Source organism: Strix uralensis, chromosome 9 (genome assembly GCF_047716275.1).
Source record: "Strix uralensis isolate ZFMK-TIS-50842 chromosome 9, bStrUra1, whole genome shotgun sequence".
Classification (NCBI taxonomy): Eukaryota; Metazoa; Chordata; class Aves; order Strigiformes; family Strigidae; genus Strix; species Strix uralensis.
In genome coordinates, this window is record NC_133980.1 from 12,333,273 (window position 1) to 12,354,766 (window position 21,494).

Here is a 21,494-nt window from a genome sequence, read left to right on the forward strand (position 1 = left end):
TAGGGCTCTGTCCTGCCTGCACTGCTGCCTGTCTGTAGCAGCTTCGGTGCCTGTCATGAGCAGGTGGGACAGTCCAGTCTGCTGCAGCTCGCTTCAGTGCTCGTGGCATGGAGTGGGTACCACACTTGTAGCAGTGTGGGAAATGATCGAAGCAGGGACTGAACCTGCCTGGTAAGTGCTGTGGTTGTCAGGGGAACCTGGGTGTGTGTTCATTTTATCTCATCCAGCTTCGATACGGTTTTTCTAAGTACCTGTGCCCCCTGTGCTGAGGCCAGCCGCTCTCTCCTTTTTTCCTGCTGCAGCCAAGCGATAAAGTTGCATTTGCAATGAGTCAGCCCTGTATCGTCTGCACTTGGACAACTCCCCAGTGAGGTCTGGCAAGAGAAACCTCGCATCTTTACTGTTTCTGGTTAGCTGTGTTAATAACAGGAGCTGGCAGCCAAGTCCATGCTCTGCGTGAATGGGATCTCTCTTTCCAGACTGTCCTTGTGCCTTGCAGTTGCTCACCCAGCCATTCCCCCTTCCATAGCTGCCTGGAAGAATTTCTCTTTCCCACTTGTGTGCAGAGGCCTGAAGGTCTCCCCTTCCGCTTGCAATTACCAGCACAATTAATTTACAATGGAAAGTTGAAGCAAGTCTTCAGGGCGTGCCTGGGGGCAGGCTTCCCATCAGCAGCTCTGCCACCCAGGGAGCAATGGGAGAAGAGAGTGATGCAGAGGAGCCCCAGGCAGCTTGCATGGGCCAGCTGGGTCCAGGAGCAGGAAAACCACACCTATGTGATGCTGCACTTGAGCTAATAAACCTCTAGGAAGAGCCAGGCTGGCAGGTTGTCCCAGCAGGGTGTTATGCTCCCTGGATTTATTAAGTTTGCAGTCAGCGCTCATTATGGTGCTGCTCTGTTCCCGTTAGTCCCCAGTGGCATGGACCAGGGACCTTCTTTGGGAGATGTGCGGAGAGAGGAGCTACCTTTTACATGTGAGGAGTACAGTGCTCCCTTCTGATAGATGTGCTATTAATAGGCTTCAGGAATTGAGATTTAAATGATTTATACTTGTCTGTCTATTGGTAACAGTTCGTGCCAGACCTGCAAAGCAGGACGGTGTGTTGCCTTCCTCGATGCTTTTACTGTAGATGAAGGCAGCTGTTTTACTTAGAAATGTCTCCTCTGCTTGGGCACGTGTGACGCCAATCAAGCTGTAAGAGCTGCGAAGGGAGGCCCATAAAAATACAGTTTCCTAACAGCAGTTTTCTCATAGTTGCTCCAGTGACACAATTTCTTTTACTTATTATTTTCTTACCAACTTTTTTCCTACAAGTGGGAGTAAATTAAAAAAAGGTGAAAAAACCCATATGTGCATGTTAAGAGAACTAGGGTAAGAGGCTTTTAAACTTTTAAGTGAATTTTATTTATTTGTCTAGAAAACACCAATTCATTCTAGAGGACTAAAATTGCCATGTTAGTTCTCTAGTCTTAAAAAAACAAACAACCCCCCCCCAACAAATAAACCACAAAACAGAACCCATTCCTCTGACACTTGTGAAAGAGGAAATAGAGATGGAGGAAAAAAAAAATCAGCTTTTTGGTGAAGAGACACATTTTGGGGCTGTGTTTACGCCCAATAGAGTGGTGAGGAAAACAGCAACTCTGCTGCAGTTCCTCTTTAATGGGAAGAATAACTAAGAACAAAATAACTCATTGTCTGAATAAAGCTGAGGCAAACAGCAGCAGCTGCTAGAAATGCAATGCCAGATTTCTCATCTGGGGTGCTCAGCCATACTGGTGTCCTCGGTGGTGGCTTGCATCGCAAGACAGCAATGGTTGCTAATTTTGCTGGGATGTGTTTCCACATTGCTGTTCATGTCCCCTCACTGAGGTCTGACTTTGCAGTGCTGAGACATCAGGACTCTCCCCCAGGTCCCGCTCCAGCAGGAAGGGGAACGGTAATGTGGGAACTTGGTCAACCTTGAACTTGGCAGACCTGTGGTTGGCTTTAAGATCCTTATGGCGCTGCAGCAGGGATGTGAGCCCTTTGGTGCCAGGTCCCATCCCTGGCCCAAGACCTCTCCTGTCTCCATGGTGTGAAGGACTGCAGTCTTACCCAGTGGAAAGCTTGGGGGGTCTGTTGTCTGGTCACTTGTGGGCTGACCACAACTGAGAGGTCACCATGGGAGGGGCAGGAGACAACTTATCTACATCAAGCCAGTGTTTTTTGACTTTATCCCTTGATCTGCAAAATTGTGTTATAGTTGTACACTTGCATTGTTTCTCCTTTGTAAAGCAGTGCTGCTCTTCCTCTGTCTCATTTTCTGGCCCACCTTGCCAGGGTTAGGGGCTCTCCAGTCATGGTAGCATGGGGCTAACGGGGGATGTTGTCATTTAACTGGGACTTGAGTGGTGGTATCTAACTGCCCCTGTCCCGGGCAGGTGTGCTGCAGGCAGAAGGATTACTGGCAGTTTGTGAAGGACATTCGCTGGCTGAGTCCTGGCTCTGCTCATCACCTGGAGAAGGTGGGTTCTTGTGGTGGCCTTGTATGCCCAGCAGGGAGGGGAGAGGGCAGCTGGGCTGCGAGCCTCACCGGTGGGATAGTGGCGCCTTGGCTGTTGGCCTGCCACAGGTAAAGGAGCTCCATGGCTTGTGGAGGCTGAAGCAGCCGTGTGTTTGTGCACAAGCCATATCCTGGGAACTTGTCGTGGCTTGGGCTGAGACAATTGGCTGCTTATTTCTCCCAGGCCAGTCTCCAGCTCGGCTCGGCTGGGTGCAGTGGGCATCACCAAGGGAACCGGCACAAGCAGTGCTTGTGTGTGTGCGCAGGGGTGATTCATGCATCTGTGCAAACCTCTGAAAGCCTGGGCTGTCCCCTTTCTGGGTTGTGCCTTGACCATGCATTTGGTTCTGCTGTTGCTGGCTTGTGCTGACCGCTGGCACACAGGGGTGCTCCTGGTCCTCGGCTGCCCCGTGCTGACATCCGTGGTCCCCATGGGTGCAAGGGGCTGAGCACTGGTGGTCCCTATATCCAGCCTGCTGCTGGGGGGACGTGGGGTGTGACTCCAGTCCAGCTCTTCAAGCTGCAGCTGCTCAGGCGTTGCTGTAACCTTCCCCAGTTAATGTGTCGGCAAGAACATGACCGTCACCACCAGAGTCGAGTTGGGTTTGGGAGTGTGGGGTCCTTCCAGGTCAGGGGCGAGGCAGATGAATAGGAGAGCATGCAAGAGAAATTCATAGTGCTGGTGGCTGTCAGAGGACTTTGGTCGCTGTCTGACCTTTGAAGTGTTGTTCCTCCCCGGCACTTTTGCTTCCCTGGTGACTGGGGAGCTGCTGGGATGTGTCCTTGTTCCCGCTGATGGTGACTGGCACTGGAAAGCTGCCGTTATCAGAGGGACCAAAGCAGTGCGGTGTAACAGCCCCTGCTCCCCTGCTTGCCTGTATGTGCCTTAACATGTCCCTGGCGTCCCTTTCCAGTTCATCAGCCTCCAGGAGAGCAGCCAGCCTGACCCAGAGGGCCCAGGGGACCAGGCCATCGCGCAGCTGTGGCTGCAGCACAGCCTGCAGTGCCACTGCCTGTCGGCGCAGCTGAGACCGCTCCTGGGGAACCGGCAGTACATCAGGAAATTCTACGCAGGTAAAGAGAAAGGGACGTTTTCCTTCTTATTAGGAAAATATCTAGCTGGTGTCATTTCCAAGCTGTGTGGGAGTGAGGGGGACAGCAGAAAAGGTGAGAGCAACCAGTGCTCTTAAACCACACGGATGAGAGGGACCCACCCCAAGCAGCAGTTTTCTCTCCCCAGACACTGCCTTCCTGCTCAGTGACGCCCATGTCACGGCTATGCTGCAGTGCCTGGAGGCTGTTGAGCAGAACAACCCCAGGCTTCTGGCTCAGATCGACACCTCCATGGTGAGTTGAGATCCTGGCATTTCCATCTGGCTCTCCCCAGACACTGGCTGGCTGTGACTGCTTGTGCAAGGTCTCATTCAGGGCACACAGAACTCTTGGACAAGGGACTGGACTTGGAAGTAGCAAAAGGAGCTCCAAGAGGGGAGGAGAGCCATTAACTGGTCCCTGTGTTGCCTGTGTGAGCCTGGCAGGGGTTGTGGTGGGGGACATGGCTCTGTGGAGCCTGTAGTGAGGTACCTTGCTTTTAGCTGGCATCGAGGATTTGAGTATGGAGACCTGAGACCAGTTCCTTGTAAGAGGCACCTCTAAAGCTCTCTCCAACAGTCCCAGGATTCAGGGCCAGCAAGCAGAGTTGCCTGGTCATGAGGGACAGCCACCCTCAGAGGGGATGAGCAGCACCCCAGGACACCTGGGTCCCCACTCCTGCTGGTGATGCCAGTGACCCCCCTGTGCAGCCCTGTGCCAGCTTCTCCCTCCCCAGAGGAGGGGAACAGTGGCTGCTTTCTTTGCACAGAGCTCCCCAGAGAAGAGCAATTAATGAGGCTTCATTAAATGAGGGCTGTGTTCTTTCAGCTGGCTGGCACGTCATTGCCATCCCTGTGCGCGTCAGGCCCTTCTGCTGGGACAAGAGAGATGTGTGACCACGACGCTGAAGGACACGAGAGCCGTCTGCCTGGGGCGCTGGGCTGCCTGGATCATTTCACTGAGAGCCTGGTAATTTCCTGACAGGAGCCTGCTGTGTAGCTGCGCACAAAGAGCCGCTTCCCTTCTGTACTGCTTCATTTTTCCCTCCCCATTCTCCTGCCCCCAGGGCAGCCGCATCCTTTGCTGGCTGGTGACCAGGCACTCGCAGGTCGATTCCTTTCCGTTGCTGCTCCTTTGACGTGTAGCCCCGTAAATGCTGATTTGTTAATGATGCCACTTCTCTTCAGCTTACGAGGAAGAGTGATGGTCCACCTCCAGTGACTAAGAGTCAGAGCCTGACTGCCCTCCCCGCGTCCCCGTACGTCCCGGCTGCAGGCTGTGCGCAGCAGCGGTGCTTTGGGTCCTTCTCTGGCCTCCACCATCCAGCCTCCTCTGGCCTCTCAGGTAACAAAGGTCGGCTGGGAAGCTCAGGATAGACCCAGAAAAGACTTTGCCTTTTTTTCTGCTCTTGGATTAATTGTGTGGATGGGTGCGAGAAGGATATCTGCCCATGGTGGGAGGGAGGTCCTTGGCCTTTGCTCGTGCTGGTGGGCATGCTGGTGTGAAGCCACAAACTTACTGCCGTAGGGTGGTCTGCTTGTGCCAGGGTGTGTGACATCCTGCTCCTGCCTCTGTCCAGACAGGAGACCAGCGAGCTCGTCTGTCAGCTCCAGCACCAACCAGCCCCGGGAGCACTGCCCATCCACCCGGTCCTCCTCCTTCAGCGAGGGCAGGTCCCCTCTGGAGCAACCTGGCTCTGTCACCCGCTTCCACATCCCCTCACCCAAAGACCCCTTCTCTCCAGGCAGCGAGATGAGCTCCAGCACCACCAGCCAGAGCGAGGACACGTGGACGGGGAGTCAGGAAGATCCGCAGAGCGATGTTAATGACGGGCCGGAGTACCTGGCCATCGGGAACTTGGGGCGCCGGGGCCGGGCGTGCAGCAGTGCCAGCACCAACAGCACCAAGAGCAGTAGCTCCAAACTCTTCTCCTCCAGCAGCTCCCAGAAGCTGGACTCGGTCTCATCACTGGGGGAGCAGGGGGCAAGTGGAGGTGGAAGCAGAGGCCTGAGCCTGTTGCGCCGGTCCAGCTTCTCGGAGGGACAGTCATCAGCTCCGCAGGGCATCCTCAAGAAGAGCCATATGCGCTCTCACTCCGACACCAATGTGGCTTCGGGGAAGTTACATGGTAATGGGGCAGCTTTTCTGTGATGGCTTTGGGATGTGGGAGTCCCTGGCACTGGGAGGCTGATGCTGGCCACCCCTTTGATTCCATGGATTGGGTTGGCAAGGGGAACAGTGGGCGAGCGTTTGGGAAATTTGGTCTTTGCCCTTAGCTTTCCTGCTCCGCACTGGAGGGATTGGCTGACACCTTGCTTCCCCGAACATCCTGGGATGGTCTGTTATTGGTATTGGCAGCTTTTACCAAAAACTTAGAAAATGGCAGCGATGCTGTGGCATTAGCCGTCCTGCTTCCCCACTGGCCTTGCCTGGCTGGGGCATGGAGCCATGGCAGGGCACTAGACTGGGGCTTGGGCTCATCCTACTGGTAGGATGTCATCCTGCTGGGTCCTCCTGTGCTCTTGAGTGGGTGAATGCATGGTAGGGGGTGGTGGGATGTGAGGGGACAACCAGTTTGTGAGACTCTGCCCCACCGGTGCTGCCTTCTTGGGAGAAGTGGAGGTCCTTGATGAGTAGTAATTGGTCTGTCTCTCTTTTTCTCTCCCTTAATGCTGCCCTCCTCCTCTGTCTGCCCAGGAGGCCTCAGGGATATCACCATTATAATAGAAGATCCAGTGGCAGGTTTGGGAGCCAGTGTAACAGCCCTTCATTAGTGATCATTGCATCAAGTTCAGGATTTCCATCAACCCATTAGTGTCCATTTAGAAAACAAAAAAAATTGTTTCTTCCCTGTGTCCCAGCTGGTGCTTGGGAGCATGGTCAGGTTTATGCATGTGACCTGACTGAAGATCCCAGCTTGGTTTCTGGGAGCAGTGGACCAGACCCAGACGGTGCCCAGCTCCCCTGCATGGCATTAGGGAGCACGGGCCACTGAGTCCCTGAGCTGCATCCCCTGCCCTTCCCTCCACCCTGCTGCTTCGGGAGCCAGGAGAGGTTTCATCTCTCATCTAGCAAATAAGGGCTGGGAGCTAAGCAGGCGTGAGCTTGCTTACGCAAGATTAGTGGATCTGTGGTATGGGGAGGTTTGATGTTGGCTGAGTTCAGCCATGTCCCAGCCAGTTGTGCTTGCACCCACAGCCAGGACTCCTAGGTGCTCTTCTTGGCTCAGGGCACGTTTCCTCCTGAGCAGAGCTGCTGGGGTGCTGCCATCCCTTTGCCCCACATGCAGAAAGTATCAGCAGCTCAGAAAAATGGACTGTTTTCTTTTGCATCCATTGAACAGCAGCACTGGGTCTATCAAGCTCCCATCTGGGTGCTGAGAAGGCTCCGTCGTGGAGGTGGTGGGTGTTCAGGCAGACGTGTCCAGCTCCAGCAGAGGATGCCAAGCACTGTCTCGCTTTACCCTTCAGCAGTAGGCTCTTCTGTACCCCAGGCTGGTGATCGCGAGGTGGTTTCTGTGCTGGTTTTCAGCAGGTTGCTGCCAGGCTGCAACAGTTAGCTGTGAGAGCCTCCCACCCCGATGGGTGTCCCTTGTCACACAGCCTGTGGGGTGGATTGGTCACAAGCCCCATCTTAGTGGCTGCTGCTTCATGGTCCTGGCAGGGAGATGCTGGTGTTGGTGGGCTCAGGAGCCTCCAGTCACATCAGGGTTACAGCACAAAGCAGGGAGCAAAGAGGAGTAGGAGGTTGAGAGGATGGGGTTGCCCTTCTGTTGTGCTTGGGATGTCAGGATGTCAGCTGGCGCTTGCCCCATGTCCGCACCTGTATGCTCCTGTCCTGCTCCAGTCGGGGTGTTTTCAGTCTCCTTCAGCAGTCCTCTGCCACCCAGCTGCTCAGTCCACATGCTCCCTGGGGCCTTGGCTCTCCGTAGAGCACCATCCGTGGTTGGTCTCCGGTCAGGCCAGTTCTGGGCAGTCCCCACTGGCTCAGCCTGGCAGAGATTGCACCACAGTGCGTGCATGGGGCAGAGCCCTGCCCGCAGCCTGTGTAGGTCACCTTGAGCGCTGCAGCCCATGCTCCAGGGTTGTGTGCAGGAAACACTGCCTTCTAGCTGAGCAAGAGCATGTCCTTCAGATGCCTCCTTCTGCTGTTGTCCAGACTGCTTTTCAGGGCTGGGAGCCCCACAGATCCCTTGACTGTTCAGGTTTCCCCTTGTTTCCTGACTCTCTGCCCTGGGGGATAACTCTTCCCTCAGAGATGCTCCAGAAGGAAGGAGGGGCTGGCAGATGCACTTGCTGGAGCCTGTTGTGTTCACCAGCTCTGTTAAGGTAAAGAGAGGAAGACTCGGGACTTGACTGCTCCGTGGCTCTCAGGAGCTTCTCTCCTTTCCCCTTCTCCTCTCCTGCCTGAAGTGCCCTTCAAGTTTTGTCCCCTCCTGGGGTTGCCCTCAGCTGTGGCATGGAGCAGGTAGATGTCCCTCCTTGCTTCCCATCCATTTGTGCCTGCCCGTGTGATGCTGAGCCCCTTTCATTTCACCCTGTGCAGTGGCTGGGTGCCTCTGGGATACTGATGTGTGCCTGGTGTCATCTTCCTTTCCAGAGTCCCATGGTGATCCAGGCGGAGGGACAGGGCCGGTCTCTGCTTCCACCCAGAGCAGTGAACTGAGCACACCCAACTCCCTCTACATGGAGTACGGTGAGTACAGCCAGCCTTAGTGAGGACACTCGCTCCTGGTCAGGCTTCTCCATCGGCTGCAGTGGCCTCACCCTCTGGCACCTGCTTGTGGGGTGCTGGTTGGGCACTGGCTGGGCTCATTAGCGTGGGTGTAACAGCAGGTCCCTCCCTCATACATTTGCCTCTTGCTTTTCTAGACTCTGGACAGTATCTGAGCTCGGGGGAAGGGATGTTCAGAAGACCCTCGGAAGGGCAGTCCCTCATCAGCTACCTCTCTGAGCAGGACTTCGGCAGCTGTGCAGACCTGGAGAAGGTGAGGGAGGCAGCAGCAGCCTGTTTGTGTTGGAGAATGTATCTTACAGCAGGTTCAGTGATACTTCCCTCTGTGGGAAAGATGATCCCATAGTATTTCCTGCTACAGAGCTGTGTGCAACTTGACTTCCTCGATGGTGTCTGGCAGCCAGGATCTGCCCATTCAGCATATACACAGCAGCTTTGCAACATGTTAGGGCTCCTAAGGGACATGTGCTGACTCCCCAGAGTGGATGGGTTGCACATCCTCTTTGTAGGATGCCCTTGTGTTTTGGAGTATTCTGGTGTCCCAGAAGGCTTTAGTTTCTAGGTCCTCAGAGAAGAGTCAGGTTTTGTGGGATCAATAGCTATTAAGGACTTTCTACCACCTTCCATGAGTAATAAGCTCATTCCTGTCACAGGTGGGGAACAAGATTTTGCCACATCTTTCTAGTTTCTCCATGGTACAACCTTGAATGCTTTTGCTCTTGCCTTGCAGGAGAATGCCCACTTCAGCATTTCAGAGTCCCTGATCGCTGCCATTGAGCTGATGAAATGCAACATGATGAGCCGGCAACTGGAGGAGGAGGAAGAGGAAGACAGCGACAAGGAGATCCAGGAGCTTAAACAAAAGATTCGCATTCGGCGCCAGCAGATACGCACGAGGCACCTGTTCCCTACCTGCCAGGAGATGGGCTCAGACAGTGGGTGATGTGCTTTGGGCTCATCAGCTAGTGCGATGTGGGGTTTCTGTCTGTTGCCTGTCCTTATAGCATTGGGCCTTCCTGCCTGTTCTTGGGAAACAGTCATATTGCTACCAAGGTGCTGCAGAGATTTGTGAAAATCTTCTGCTATTGAAGACTATAATGGGGCTGATACTGTACACTGATAACGCTTGTGTGCTGCTGGTGCTGAGTTATAGCATGTAATTTCATTTTGAACCCACAGTGTTTTCCATCCTTGACCTCCATCCCTCCTTGCCCTGGCCATGCCTGGCTATCAGCTTCTCCCTTAGCTGTCAGTGACCTTTCAGACCACTTCCACTGATGGCCTGGCTGTGCTGCATTTCTCCCAGGTCTTGTGGCGACAGACAGCGGGTCCCAGTTTAGCTCCCATGGCTCCGTGCGGCTCTCTGACTCGGGCTCCGCAGAGGATGTGGAAGAGTACGAGATCCAAGGTAGGAGGGAATAGCTGTGTTGGTTTCTTGCATAGAGACAGACTTCTCCTTGGTGTGGCTGTGTTGAGGTCCGTCCCACTGAAGAAGACTGCGTCCCTCTGGCCTTCAGGATGGCTTTTCCCAAACGAATGGTTGAATTCTGAGCATGAGCAGAGCAAACAGTTTCCCCTCATGTGGTGGCATGACTTTGCTTTGCAATCCTCTGTAACCCTCTAGCATTCAGTGCCTCTGGCTGGTAGGTGGTTTCCATTTCACTGCGTGGTCCACATAGCTAGAGAGAGGTGGGAGAGCTGCCATCCTGCTCTCCCCCACCCCAGAGATGTAGCTCTGACCACTTATCTCGTGGGTGGCAGTGGTGGGCGCTGGTCACATCCTGACCTGTAATACCTGTAGTCTCTGCTCCTGGCAGCTTGGGTGGCTGAGCTTATCACCCACAGGAGACCTGTCTGGGTCCCTGGGTGTCCCTTTCCTTCAGAGCCTTGTTCATCCTCTGAGGTGGATGGCTTACTTCTCAGCAGTACCTCAGTCTCGCTGACTTTAAAAAGAAGATGGAGCACTCTAGTCTCCAGCTATAAACTTCTCGTCTCTTGACTGTTGACAGCAAAGCCCTCCTTTCAGTCCCCAGCAACTAGATTTTGGGCTCAGTTTTGAAGCCTGCGGAGGGTGTGTGAATTCAGTTCTGGGCTTCTCTCGTGCGAGTGCTGCTCTTGTATTATGCCCTTTCTCTTTGGCCTGGCTGAAGCACTGAAGTCAACTGTTTTGTCATCACCGTGTTATACAGATGGTAACGATGGATCTAACCTGATTCAAATGTCCAAGAACGGCCTCTCAGTGTCAATGGCTTCCTTGTTCTCAGGTAGTACCCCGCAGTGCTCCCCTGCGGCACGCGTGCGTGTGTGTGCAAGGTGTGTGTGTGTGTGTGTGCACGTGCACACTTCTCAGAAATCTGCCTGGTTTGGGCACTGTGAAATGTATCATCCAGCCACCAGCAAGAAAAGCTGTGGCAGGATGATATGGCAGGATGGAGCAGAGGAGGCAGAGGAGCTGTGCTGTGGGCTCCGTCCCCCAGGGCATCTTGCCACGCGGTATTTTGGATACACCAAACGTGCCTGCTGTGGTGAAGACCTGTCTTGCCTGGGGTAGGGCTTGGCAGGGTGATGGCACAGCTTTGTGGCTCTGTAGCTGCTGAAGGCTGAGCCTGGGCTGGATGAGAGCAGAGTCCTCTACAGTGTGGGACCAGGTCTCCATCCCAGGTGCCTTGGGAATGTTGTCCTGCTTGACTTGGCAGAGCTGGTGTGCCATAGCTCTGATCCGAACTGTGGCCAACCCTTCCCGTCCTGCTCAGACTTGACTTGGAGAAGAATCCTTCCAGAAAGAAGTCCTGGAGGGAGAAGTAGTGAGAGCAGACAGGGCACAGGCAGTTTGTTCACACTGGAGGCCCTGGGCACCGGGATCACATGCAGCCAGGTCTTGCTTAGTGTTTTTATTGTTTACAGTATTAGTAGATAATCCTTCCAATCTGCTGGCTGCATTTAAATAACCTTCATGTGCTCCCTGTTTGCTTTAGCAAGGAAACAGCCTACGTGGGCTGCTGCTGATCTCTCCTGTCAGGTGTTTGGTGCCAGCGTGTTGCTCCTGCCTGAGATGCTGGTGAGATGCTGGTGCTCAGAGCTTCCCCGTCAGCCCTGCTGTGTCCTGTGTTTACAGCCCAGGGGTTTAATCCAGGGGGGCTCATCCTGGCCTGAAGCTGGCATACAGGGGCTGGGGTGATGTCCTTGGGTTTGGGGTCTGTTCATGAGCTTCCTGGGGACTGTCTCACTTGGTGATAGAATTGGCAGCAGAGGCGTTTTGGGCAGGTAATGAGGCTTTTGGGGAGTGTCTGCAGTTAAGGTTGGGAAGCCAGCGGTGGCAGGATCCCAGTGCTAGCCCCCATGGGAGCCTAAGGTCAGATTTGGCTCCCTCTGCCATCGCTGAGATGATGCCAATGCCTGAGTGTGCCGGCTCTGTCTCCTCATAACACAGCACACTGTGCTGCGTGTGCCCCGCTGTTTGCTCATGTTCATCGTAGTGTAGGACCATGCGGCACCTTCCTGCACAGAGCTGAAGGCACCAGAGCATGGCAGGTATGTCTGGCCGGTGCCCTGTGTGGTTGGGAGGCCACATGTGCTTGAATTCCTTGTTTACTGCAGCTAGAAGTCCGTTTGCATGATGTAGATACGCAGGTTCCTTAGCATTAGGATGCTTTCCTGTGCCTGTTTCTAGCAATGGATGTCAAACAAGGAGGGTCAAGCATCCATGCTGAACGCCACTAGCATGTGTCTGTAAATTTACGGGCAGGACTGGGACTTGCTCCACTTGCTGCCAGGGTGGCTCCACCCTTCCTAGAGGGGGTTCAGGGGTGGCACTCTGCTCAGCCGGGCTGTGATTCCCTTGGCCTCAGTGTACAGTTGGTGGCTGACTGGCATCAGATGGGCTCTGTGCGGGTCTGTGTAGCCAACCTGCTTGGGGTGGAGGAGCAAGGGCCCCAAGCTGTGCCTTCCCTAGCCAGGCACTGGGCCACTGGATCAGGGGGAGCTGTAAGCCTGTGTTTGAGGCTCATGTGGTCACTGTGGACCCCGTTCCTAGAGTTCCCCAGAGGTACAAAACAGGAGACCTGCTGGGCTGAAGGTTGTGGCACTGGCCTCTCTTCTGTCCTGACCTGTAGTACTTTCCCCTTGCATGCCCTCCTTCCCTTTGCTGGGATTCTGTCTGCAATGAAGCAGCGTTTCTGCCTGCTTCTGCCTGCCTTGTACTGCTGGAAGAGTCTCCTGTCCCATGGTCCTTTCACCACTGAGATGAATTCTCCTGTCAGGATTTAAGCTGCTGGATTGAAAGAAAGATGAGTGATGAAGGTACCGCTGGGTACTGCCTGGTACCCGAGGCTGGCACCGAGGAGGGATGTGGGGCAGCCCCGGGCTGTTGGGGACCTGATGGAGGGGTGGAGGGAGCAGGATCCCAGTGTCCTGCACTGTATCTTGGACCCCTCCCTTCTTGGGAGATGAGTCTGTGGCCTCTGCAGAGGGCTGGCCCACATGGCTGCTGGCCCACTCTCTGCATGGATGCGGACGTGTCTCTGAGTGCTGGGCTTAGGCTGCCAGCCCCGCTGTGCAGTTGCTGACAAGCTGTGGCATGGCCACTGTCTGATCCTACAGGTTGTGGTCAAGTAGAGAGAAGGGCTCTGCATCCCATTGCTAATCCCCTGCAGCATTCGTACTGCGTGTAGAGAGCTACTAAACCTTCTTGCTAACCTTGCTGTCCTGCCCTCTTAGCTCCTGCGTGTGTACTGTTTCAGGCCTTGTCACTGCTAGGACTTGGTGGGTGACCTGTATCAGCAGCCACTTGTCTCCCCCAAGCTCCAAGCTCAGAGTTTTCACAGCATCCCACCGTGTTCTTTCCCTGTAACTCCAACAGGTGACTGATTAGACTGCACCTCTCCTTGCTGCTCAGTGCCACTGGTAGAAGTTGATGCTGTAGTTCACGTGCTTTTGAACAGCTTGATGAGTTTTACAGTGAAGCTTTGGTTTGAAGTGAGTGTATCCCCCTGCTCTGCCCCATCTGCTCCACCTTGTCTGTTTGTGATTCAGATGCAGACATCAAGAGGAACCCAGACTCCAGCAGAAAATCCTTTCTCTCCTCGGAGTCCATGTACGTCTTCAACTCATGGCGAGACATCTTGGTACCAAGTTCCCCTTCCTGCCCAGCTCTGCTCTTCCACATGCATCTGCTGCTGTTTTGCACTGGAGTGGACCTCCCTCCCTCCCTCCCTTTACTTAGCAGTGGGTCACTGGGTCCTAGTCTTAAATTTGGGAAGCAGTACGTGGGGTGATCAGGATATTCACATGAGGTAGATATGATATGGACTGGTGTCAGGAGAGATGCCTATACCTCCTCGTAGGCAAGAGGCTGGGGAGAGGACCTGGCACAACCTGGAGCATCTGGACTGGCTGCTGGCTTGCTGCTGCTGGCTCTGAGCCTCCCCTGCCTCCCCCCTCTCGGCTGGCACAGCCTGTTAGACTACATGGTGCTGCCACCATCTCTCCAACCCTCACTGCTGTGCTGTGACCCAGAGGTGGAACCGCATCTGCGATGCTCACAGACTCTGTGCAGTGCAGCAGCAGCTTAGATGTGAAGTGCTCAGTCCTTTCCTGGTACTGCCCTGGGGTGGAGAGTTGGGGGCTGTGGGGACATGAATCACAATCTGTTTTAAGCACAGCTGCTGCATTCATGCTCTGAAAGCAAAAACCCTTTGGGATGCGGGGATCCCTCTGCTCGTTGGGTGAGATACAAAGCTGTGTCTGTGCTTGGCAGCTTCTTGAGTAGGTTCATACTGGGGGAGCAGTTCCTTCTGGCTTGTACAGATACTGGCTCTCGCTTTGCAGTTTCCCCTGCAAACAGGTAGAAGTTTTGTTAAGTACGGTATGTTTTGCTTGTCTTCCTAAATAGTTGTTGTGCCATTAGCCAGCTTTGCTTGGGGGCAGCTGCAAAGACAGAAATCAATCGTGTATATCAATTTTAAGCCTGTGTAGCAGTGCAGAAATAATGTACCAGAGTTGAAGGGAGCATCTTTGGGTTGAACTGGGATCTACATCAGGGGTTGTGAGGAGGGTGCAGCCGTGAGACCCAGTACTAACCACTCCCTTTGTTGTCTAGATCCCACTCCTTCCTCAATTCCAACTCGGCGGAGGCTGTGGCCATGGGCTTGCTGAAGCAGTTTGAGGGCATGCAGCTACCAGCCGCCTCTGAATTGGAGTGGCTGGTCCCTGAGCATGACGCCCCACAGAAGGTAGGGGTGTGAGTCCCCGGTCACCGATTGCATTTGACCTTCCACTGCCAAGGGGCTTTGCTAGTCCTGGTGATCCCTTTGTGGAGCTGGAGGAGGGATTTTGTCTGGGCTGTGGAGATGGGTGCAGCCGAGCGGGGCTCTGCCACTGCAGCCTCCTACAGCAGAGAGCCCAGATCCCTGGGGACGTCCCTTGTCCACCCCATTCAGCTGGAGCAGCAGCTCTGTGCCTGGCAGTTTTCCAGAGGGCTGCAGCTGCAGCTTTCTGGCAAGCCAGCCAGGTGCATTGCCTTTGTGGTACCGGGCAGGGATCTGATATTCTTGCCTGCCTCTCCCAGCTCCTGCCCATCCCCGACTCTCTGCCCATCTCTCCTGACGATGGAGAACATGCTGATATCTACAAGCTGAGGATTCGAGTGCGCGGAAACCTGGAGTGGGCCCCACCACGACCACAGATCATCTTCAATGTTCATCCAGCCCCAACGTAAGGACCTGCACAGCCGAGGGCTCTCTGGGGACCTGCCCTTTTCCAACCCTTTTCTGTCAACACCACGGTTGATTATCCTTTCCTTCCTGCTTGACCGTTGGGGCTTCCCTGCTCTGAGCCTGGTAAATCCACGGTGGTCACCACCAGCAGCTGGTGCTGTGAGATGGAGCCGGTGCCTGTGGTTGGTGCCTTTGGTGTGCACCAGGGTACAACAGGGCTTTTCCCCTTGGATTTGTTGTCCACACTTAAGTGGCAAAGCATGTGGCCATCTCTGTCATCCAAACCTGTGCCAGCCCCCGTCCTGTGGTGCCAGGTGCCATCAGGACTGGACTCACACATGTTGTCTTCTGTCTCTGGGCAGGAGGAAGGTGGCCGTGGCCAAGCAGAATTACAGGTGTGCAGGCTGTGGCATCCGGACTGATCCTGGTGAGTGCTGGGACCCTGACCTGTAGCTGGAGAGTGGAGAAAAACATGTGAACAAGTGGGAAGATGCAGAGTGGGTGGGTGGTGGCAGAGCTCAGCACAAGGTCACTGGGGCAATGGTGTGGTGCCTTTGTCAGCTCTGCCTGCACATTGGTGTGACCACCCACAAAGGAGCCTCCTCCAGAAGGTCACGGGACTGGTGGAGGCAAAGAGCAGCCAGCCTGTCCTTTGGAGGACATCTGAGATGTTGACTCTTCTAAGGCAAAGTCATCTGTTGGGGTCCTAATGCTCCTGACAGGTTCTGCTGTGGGTGCAGCTGCAGAGGTCTTTGACCAGCCGTCTTTGCTGAACGTGTAGGTAGACGTGGCTGCATGAGACTGGACTCTGGTCCCAGATGCTTTTGCAGTTGGTGGGGGTGCTTGCAGATCCCAGTGTTGAGTGCTCTGGCGCTGGAGGATGTACCAGTAAGACAGACTGCCTTGTTTGTTGGAAATGCTGAGCAATGTTGGGAGTCCAGTATATGGTTGGGCAGAGCCCGTTCCTCGGCTGACCTCTGTGTCTGCCTGGATTTGGCCAGATTACATCAAGCGGCTGCGGTACTGTGAGTACCTGGGGAAGTATTTCTGCCAGTGCTGCCACGAGAACGCCCAGATGGTCATTCCCAGCCGCATCCTGCGCAAGTGGGACTTCAGCAAGTACTATGTGAGCAACTTCTCCAAAGACCTGCTGAGCAAGATCTGGAGTGACCCGCTCTTCAACGTGCAGGATATCAATCCTGCCCTGTACCGGAAAGTGAAGTCCCTCAACCAAGTGTGGGTAAGACCCTTTCCACGCCTTCCTGAGCGGAGTTTGGGTGAGGTGGGTGGCTGCCAATTATAAACTGTATTCCAGGGAAGCTGGGGAGAAGCAGATATTTCAGGTTTTGAGGCTTAAAACCTCAGCACTGTGGGTTTCCATTCACTTCATGTTCTTTGTCCAGCGACACAGGAATTTCAAAAGGAATTTCTGCCTGGTGTCCAGCTGGGCTTCTGTTTATCTCCTGGAGCATGTGATGATGGTTGTGCTCACTTTGCCCTGCGTGGTATAAACACTTCGGTAGCAGAGGAGCAGCAGCTGAGGAGCAGCAGTTGTTTCACCAGCGCAGGGAATAGGGCAGACGTGCTTGACCAAGGACTGTGCTCTGTTTACTGATTCTTGTGTCCCCTTTTCCTCTCCAGCTGCTGCGAATCCAGCTTTTCCACATGAAGAACATGTTTAAGACATGCCGGCTAGCTAAAGAGTGAGTCCCTGACTGTGAGATGAAGCTGTTTTGCTGTCCTGGATCTGCCCTGTGGCAGTTTGTACTGGGGATCTGTGCAGCCTGTGCAATGAGCAATGGGGGGCGAGGGGAGTGGAGGGGGAGAGAAATCAGCACCAGTGGAAAGAGTGAGCTTAGTGGAGTCATTTTGCCCTGAGCACTGCTTTCCCTGTCCTTGCAGCCTCCTAGACTCCTTCGATGCAGTGCCTGGCCACTTGACAGAGGATTTGCACCTCTACTCGCTGAACGACCTCAGCGCCACAAAGAAAGGGGACTTGGTGCCTCGCCTGATGGAGCTCCTGAAGGCAGGCAGCCTGCACGTCGAGAAGTGCATGGTAAGGCCTCCTCGCCTGCCTCCTGCACGGCTCTGCACCCTTGGGAGCAGGCGAGATAATCGATGGGGAGGCCTTTAACATGCAGGACAGTCACCAAATTAACTGATTCAATGCTAACTGCTCCTGCCTGCTCCACAGAGCTTCCACCCAGCATGTATGAGATGTTTGTTATCCCATTTTGGCTCTCCCCCACCCCTGACACATGTTGATTCTGCCTTGCTGTGCTCCATGCTGGGGAAGAGCTGTCCCACATGGTTAGGGCAGGGCACCATGTCCTGCTGTCCCCCTTCCACTCTGCCTCCTGCCCTGCTTGCTAGGGAGATGAGGAGCATTTAGCTGCTTTTTCCTCACCTTTTCTTCTTCCAGCTGTGCCAAGCCAAAGGCTTCATCTGCGAGTTCTGCCAGAATGAGGGTGACATCATCTTCCCCTTTGAGCTCAACAAGTGCAGGACATGTGAAGGTGAGATGCTGGGGAGAAACAGGGAGGGGACAGACCCTGGGGCCACCAAAGTCTGCGTCCAGTTTGAGTGACATTTGTACTAGCAAGAGGTACAGAGCCAGAGCCAGACAGACCAGTGTTCCTCTCTGCACCACACTGCCACAGCAGCAGAGCAGCATTATAACAGTGTTTGGCCAGAGCTGCTGGTGTGGTGGAGCATGTAGGTCCCTTCCTGACCGTGCTGTGTGCTGCCTGCCCCGGCAGCAGCAGGCAGTTGGGTCGTGACTGCAGTGAGCAGGTGTCTGAGAGTTGTGGCTTCCCTTCTGCTGTGGTTACGGGACAGGTTGCAGCCTGCACGCAGCTTCCCTGCCACTGCTTGGATAGCTGGAGCTGACCTTGTAGAGCAGAGAGAGCCTGAAGACTTTGTCTATGTGCCCTTCCTGCCTGCCAAGAAATCCCCAGGCCTCTTCAGGAGTCATCCTCGATAACGCCCAGTCTAATGGCCAAGCAGAGCTTGGCCCTGCAGCTTGGGACCAACCTCTGGACTGGCTTGAAATGGCTCCTGACAACTTGCAAGCCTTGGTTTGGCAGGAGCAGTGCCAGAGAAAACTTGGGGCAGAGTCACTGTTTCCCTGGAGAATCAGGAAAGTTTGGGGAGGGACCTTGTGCGGAGCAGGAAACCTCCCACCTGTGCTCCCAAAGGCTTTGCAAGCCAGTGCAGGGACCCTGCAGCATGACTTCTTGCTGCTTCCAGAGCGGTGCTGGACCCCTGCTTCTGGTGCTTGTTCTGCCACAGCTTTGGTTTGAAATGTCCTCCTGGACAAGCCTGGTGGAGCATCGCTCCCCAGGGTGTGGAGCATCAGGCAGTCTGTGTCAGACCCTGCCAGCTCTCAGCCATGCTTTCCCCCACAGAGTGCAAAGCCTGCTACCACAAATCCTGCTTCAAATCCACCCGCTGTCCCCGCTGCGAGCGGCTTCAAGCCCGGAGAGAGCTGCTGGCCAAGCAGAGCATGGAGTCCTACGTCTCGGACTACGAAGACGAGCTGGAGCAGCCAGAGGCAGTGGCAGCCACATGAGCACGTTGCAGCGGAGGAGCAGATTGTGGGTTTATTTACATGCGTGGCCTTTGTCACCAGAGACTGAGCCCCGTGGACTGGAGATGAGGAGGACTGTCGGGAGGCCTGGAGCGCTGTCTTGAAGGGATCTGTTTTCCCCCGTGCAGTAGTGCTGGACTGGGGAAGGGGCATCTTCCATCATCTGGGTCTGCTCCAGGTACCACTCGCATCCCCGATGCCTTTGCTTGGGGAAAGGCAGCTGCTGCTGCCTGTCCTGCAGGCAGATCAGGGGCCTTTTCCCAGCAGTTGTTTGTGCTGGACTAGGCAGGGCTGTGCTGCCAGTCCCTGTGCCCTGCTCCCCGGCGGGGTCGCCTGCGGGGTCAGCACTTGCTGCTCATCAGCTGTATACTAGGAAGCTCTGGCCACGTCTTGCTCCTTGGAGGGGGGAATCAGCTCTGAGTCCTCCGATCCCCTGTCCTGCTGCTGGGGGTTATGTGCATGGAGGGAGGGTGGGGGTTTGGGGTTGGTTGTACAGTTAACATCTCCCTTTCTCAAATCTGGCTTGGGACACTGCCGGAGAGCAGTTGCTCTCATTCTGGGATCAGAGCAGAAGAGGTGGCAGTGATGAAAATGCCAGGTTTCTGCCTTGCCTCCCTGTGCTATCTGTGCTGACCTGTTTTCCCTGCCCTCTGCCTGCAGCCTGTGCTGCAGAGGGGCATTGCCCCTGGAGCACCGCACAAGGGGACTGGTGCTGCCAGGCTTTTGGCTGAGGCAGATCCCCATGGCTGGAGGATGCACTGAGTGAGGCTTCCAACCCTGCTTCCTCCTCATGCTGCTGGTCTGTCATCCTGGGGGAGAACACGTCCTCCTCTAAGGGTGCAGCTGCCTTCTGCCTGAGACCTGTCAGGATGTGGGTGAAGGCTCAGCCCTCCGGCTGCATCCTCTGAGCCTCCATGTCAATTTGTTCTTTTAGGTTGGGCTTTTGTTTTTTAATCTGCTGGATTTGGTTTTATTTTTTTAATGCGGTTGTTTGTATTTTTAACTGTGTGTTCCCCCCCAAGGAGGTGTTGCTTGAAATGCCTCTTCAGGGGACATGCGATCTGCTTGGGACTCACTGGTATAATATCTCCAGCGCTGTCCTGCTCCTGGTTCCTCACCCCTGGATGGGGCTGGTGTTTGCCAGGTGTCCCCTCCTCCAGCAGATCTCCTGCTCCCCTTGGAAGAGGGTCCCTGAGCCAGGCAAAGCCTCGAGGCTTCCCGGCTGCGGTGCAGTGGAGTGGCCAGGCAGCCTGTTTGCAGTGGGGGGTGCGTGAGGGAGAGGGGTTTGGCACTGGGACGTTGCAAAGGGTTGGTCTCTCGCCGATGCAGAGCTGCCTGCTGTGACCGACGGCTCCGCAGGATCGGACCCGGTGGTACAGGGTGAGCTCTGCGCCCCGGGACTAGCGGTCAGGCAAGGAGCTGCCTCCGCACCGCAGGGGGATGCTTTAGTCCACTGCACGGGGGAGTGTCCAGCACTCACATGGGCAGGGGGGTGTTTGGAAGGACGCTGTGGCCTGTGTACGTGCGAGAAGGGTGTTGAGGGACCGGGGAGCGATACACTGGCAGAAGGCATCTAGGGGCAATGGCTCTTGCAGCGTGGACCCTGGCTTGAGGCTGGGCTGTGGCCACTCGTGGGCTGTCCCTGCAGGGGTAGCAGGGTTGGGGCGAGGGGAGAGGCTGCGACCAGGAGAGGTGGCCACAGGGCTTGGTCGGGGAGGGTGGCACAAGCCTCACTACTGGGGGCCAGGCTGCTGCATGGCAGCATCTCTCCCCCTGCTCTGCGGCATCCTGGCAAAACCAGGATCTAGCCTGGGAAAGGGTGTTCAGCTCCCCACGCCCTTCCCCTGGGGTTTTTGCCTCCTCCTGTCTTGCTTCTGCTTGTTTTCCCCAGGGGAGCAGCTGCTCTCCCCCTCAATCTCCATCTCTGCAAGCCCTGGGGCTGCCAGACGCTGGTTTGCCTTGGTCTTGCCTGTCCCCAACCCCGAGCCCAGCCCTCCTGCTGCTGCCCGGAGCTGGCACCCCCTTCCCTGGAGCTGCCTCAGCAGCACACCTCCATCCACCCTTTTTTGTTTGAAGCACTTTAATGTCCTGGGACAGCAGCTGAGAGGCTGCCCGCGTCCCTTTCTAGAAGCACTGAGTACATTTAGAGAAGAGGGAAAGGATTTTGGCTTATTTGTGGTTTCCACCCTCCGCCACGGACTTTGTCTGGAAGCAGCGGGACTTGTAAACCCGGCGGAGGTCTCCAGGGCGGGGTTGTGCCCAGCACTGACACTGCTGCCCAGCGCTGACTGCTACGAGTAACGCTGGAACTGGCCAAGGCAGTGAGCTCTGTAAGGGAGAGCAAGGGGCTGCCCTGGCCGCCAGCTGGAGCCCTCTGCGCGGGACTATTGCACAGCACAGCGACAAAAATGCCGTCCCTAATAAACTAAGTTAATAAGGGGCCTAGCTGTGTTGTGGCATCATTTCAGGTGGGGTAACAGTGTGTATCCCCCACCTTGGGGTCAGTGCTGCCATGCCTGTTGGCCCCTGGGGCAGGGAGGGAGCAGGGTGCAGGGGCTGATGGCAGGGGCCAGAACTTGTGCAACTGGTGATGCATCACCAGATGTCACTGGGAGGGGGTTATTGTCACCACCCCTTGACTAAACCCATCTGGTTTGTGGCCTCCCCCTGCAAACTGCCCACTGGGCTTGGGGCAGGAGGTACAAGCCACCGAGCAAGGGGCTCTGTAATGCCTGTCCCCTTCCCGAGCCTGCCTTGGCCGCTGGCAGAGCAGCCCAGGGGCATGGCCTTGGCTGCCCCATCCCTGCTTGCATCCCTGA

At 55.4% G+C, this 21,494-nt stretch overlaps 1 protein-coding gene across 6 annotated transcripts in view; it reads left to right on the forward strand.

Moving 5' to 3' along the window:
* Window positions 1-21,116, forward strand: part of RUBCN (rubicon autophagy regulator) — a 32,904-nt gene extending 11,788 nt beyond the window's left edge. For 2 of the 6 annotated variants that reach the window (XM_074877322.1, XM_074877325.1), the window contains exons 3-23: window positions 2,426-2,509; window positions 3,462-3,621; window positions 3,788-3,894; window positions 4,468-4,608; window positions 4,827-4,983; window positions 5,219-5,767; window positions 6,337-6,381; window positions 8,239-8,334; window positions 8,511-8,626; window positions 9,104-9,308; window positions 9,680-9,781; window positions 10,563-10,637; window positions 13,405-13,465; window positions 14,471-14,603; window positions 14,939-15,084; window positions 15,449-15,513; window positions 16,088-16,326; window positions 16,728-16,789; window positions 16,989-17,142; window positions 17,509-17,602; window positions 18,494-21,116. In XM_074877322.1, coding sequence (XP_074733423.1) covers window positions 2,426-2,509; window positions 3,462-3,621; window positions 3,788-3,894; window positions 4,468-4,608; window positions 4,827-4,983; window positions 5,219-5,767; window positions 6,337-6,381; window positions 8,239-8,334; window positions 8,511-8,626; window positions 9,104-9,308; window positions 9,680-9,781; window positions 10,563-10,637; window positions 13,405-13,465; window positions 14,471-14,603; window positions 14,939-15,084; window positions 15,449-15,513; window positions 16,088-16,326; window positions 16,728-16,789; window positions 16,989-17,142; window positions 17,509-17,602; window positions 18,494-18,657 — 2,955 coding nt within the window. In that variant the 3' untranslated portion in view covers window positions 18,658-21,116. The remainder of the gene's footprint in view (window positions 1-2,425; window positions 2,510-3,461; window positions 3,622-3,787; window positions 3,895-4,467; window positions 4,609-4,826; window positions 4,984-5,218; window positions 5,768-6,336; window positions 6,382-8,238; window positions 8,335-8,510; window positions 8,627-9,103; window positions 9,309-9,679; window positions 9,782-10,562; window positions 10,638-13,404; window positions 13,466-14,470; window positions 14,604-14,938; window positions 15,085-15,448; window positions 15,514-16,087; window positions 16,327-16,727; window positions 16,790-16,988; window positions 17,143-17,508; window positions 17,603-18,493) is intronic. The other 4 variants (XM_074877328.1, XM_074877324.1, XM_074877323.1 and 1 more) reach the window with 4 other exon arrangements.
* The last annotated feature ends 378 nt before the right edge of the window (window positions 21,117-21,494 follow it).